The sequence below is a fragment of the Theropithecus gelada genome, chromosome 1, assembly GCF_003255815.1.
Source record: "Theropithecus gelada isolate Dixy chromosome 1, Tgel_1.0, whole genome shotgun sequence".
Taxonomy (NCBI): domain Eukaryota; kingdom Metazoa; phylum Chordata; class Mammalia; order Primates; family Cercopithecidae; genus Theropithecus; species Theropithecus gelada.
In genome coordinates this window covers 24,140,751-24,142,420 of record NC_037668.1, presented here as the reverse complement: position 1 = coordinate 24,142,420, position 1,670 = coordinate 24,140,751, and the positions used below count along the sequence as shown (strand labels likewise).

The 1,670-nt window shown below is 45.6% G+C and overlaps 1 protein-coding gene across 1 annotated transcript; it reads right to left on the bottom strand.

Annotated features, from left to right (window-relative positions):
• Nucleotides 1-369: 369 nt before the first annotated feature.
• LOC112614381 (olfactory receptor 10Z1) lies at nucleotides 370-1,311 on the bottom strand. Its single transcript, XM_025370911.1, has one exon. It carries the CDS (start codon nucleotides 1,309-1,311, stop codon nucleotides 370-372), a length of 942 nt encoding a protein of 313 aa, XP_025226696.1.
• Between the last annotated feature and the right edge of the window lie 359 nt (nucleotides 1,312-1,670).

Here is a 1,670-nt window from a genome sequence, read left to right as displayed (position 1 = left end):
TCCTGCCAGCCCTGCCTTGAACTTGAACACTCCAAACTTCTGTTCAGCTCAATTAAAAAATTCTTGATTACCTTAATTAAATTTTTTAATTCTTAATGGGTTTCAGTAACTAGGGGTGGCATCTAAGAGGCTGAAAGTTAAAATTCAGATTTTGGGCTCATTTTGAGTTGTGCACAGTGAGCAGAGCAGGAAGCACTGCCTTTGCATTTCCAAGCAGTTGGGGGGAAGGGCAAGAGGCAGGATAAAGCTTTTCCAGATGATTGGGGGTAGGAAAGCTTTGGCCTGACGACTTGAATACCTGGCCCTTTGGCTTGGGTTCTTGGTCTATGCCCAGCCTACACAGAAGAAAGTGTCCTATTGGTGTAACCTTCATCTTTTACCCAGCAATCTCCCTCTGAAAGCATTCCTCAGAGCAGTCTGTACAGCCCTATTCCTTAGACTATAAACAATGGGGTTAAGGAGTGGAGTCACTACAGTATAGGTCATGGCAATAAGCTGATCTCTCTCAAGAGAGTAGCTGGCTTTGGGCCTCAAGTACATGAAGGAGGCACAGCCGTAGTGAATAATGACCACTGTGAGGTGCGAGGCACAAATGGAGAAGGCCTTCTTCTGCCCCTCTGCAGAGGGGATCTTCAGTATTGCCGCCAAGATGTAGGCGTAGGAGATGGTGATGAAGAAGAAGGAGACCAAGAGGACCAGAAGACTGAGGATGAGGATCCCCAGCTCACTCAGGCCTGTATCCCCACAGGCTAGGCTCAGCACTGGCGGTGTGTCACAAAAAAAGTGCTGGATTTCATGGGAGCTGCAGAATGAGAGGTGGAAAATAACTAGTGTCATTCCCAGTCCAAAGAGGTATCCAATCAGGAAGGAAGTAACAACCAGCTGGGCACAGAGGGTAGGATTCATGCGGCTGGCATAGTGCAGTGGGGCACAGATGGCCACATATCTGTCAAAGCCCATGGCAGCCAGAAGGAAGCAGTTAGTACAGGCCCATGAGGCAGAAAAGAACATCTGGGCAGCACAGCCCACATAGGAGATAGCCTGGTCCCCCATAGCCAGGCCAAAGAGCATCCTAGGGATGATGCCCAAAGTGTAGCAGGTCTCGGAGAAGGATAGGAAGACAAGGAAGAGGTACATGGGGGTGTGCAGATGGCTATCCAGCCGAATGGCTATGATAATGAAGACATTGCTGGTCAGAGTGACGAGATACAGAGAGAGGAACAAGGCAAAGAGAAGGTGTTGCAACTCCCCAGAACCAGAGAAGCCCAGGAAGACAAAATCCCTCCAGGAGGTTACATTGGTTTGCCCCATTCTGAGAGATATATCCCTGATAGATTTGATGATTTCTTCCACCTTGCTCGTAGGTACCTGGCTTCTTTAAAAGGTGGATGATATGGATTCTTTTTCTCTTGTTCCTGTTGTAACTTAAAAAGGAAGCTCTGATTTAGACTCTACTCAGACTTCAAAAAAGTATTTGTTAGACACAAATGTATGGGTCCATTCTCACATGACTGTATGTACATATGCATATACACAGATACACAATCACAGACATTCATATGCACATATTTGTACACAAACATACATATGATTACATACATGCAGGTGTATGTATGCTTTATAGCATTTACACATAATTATGCATATTTTACACATTCAAAACTATAAAT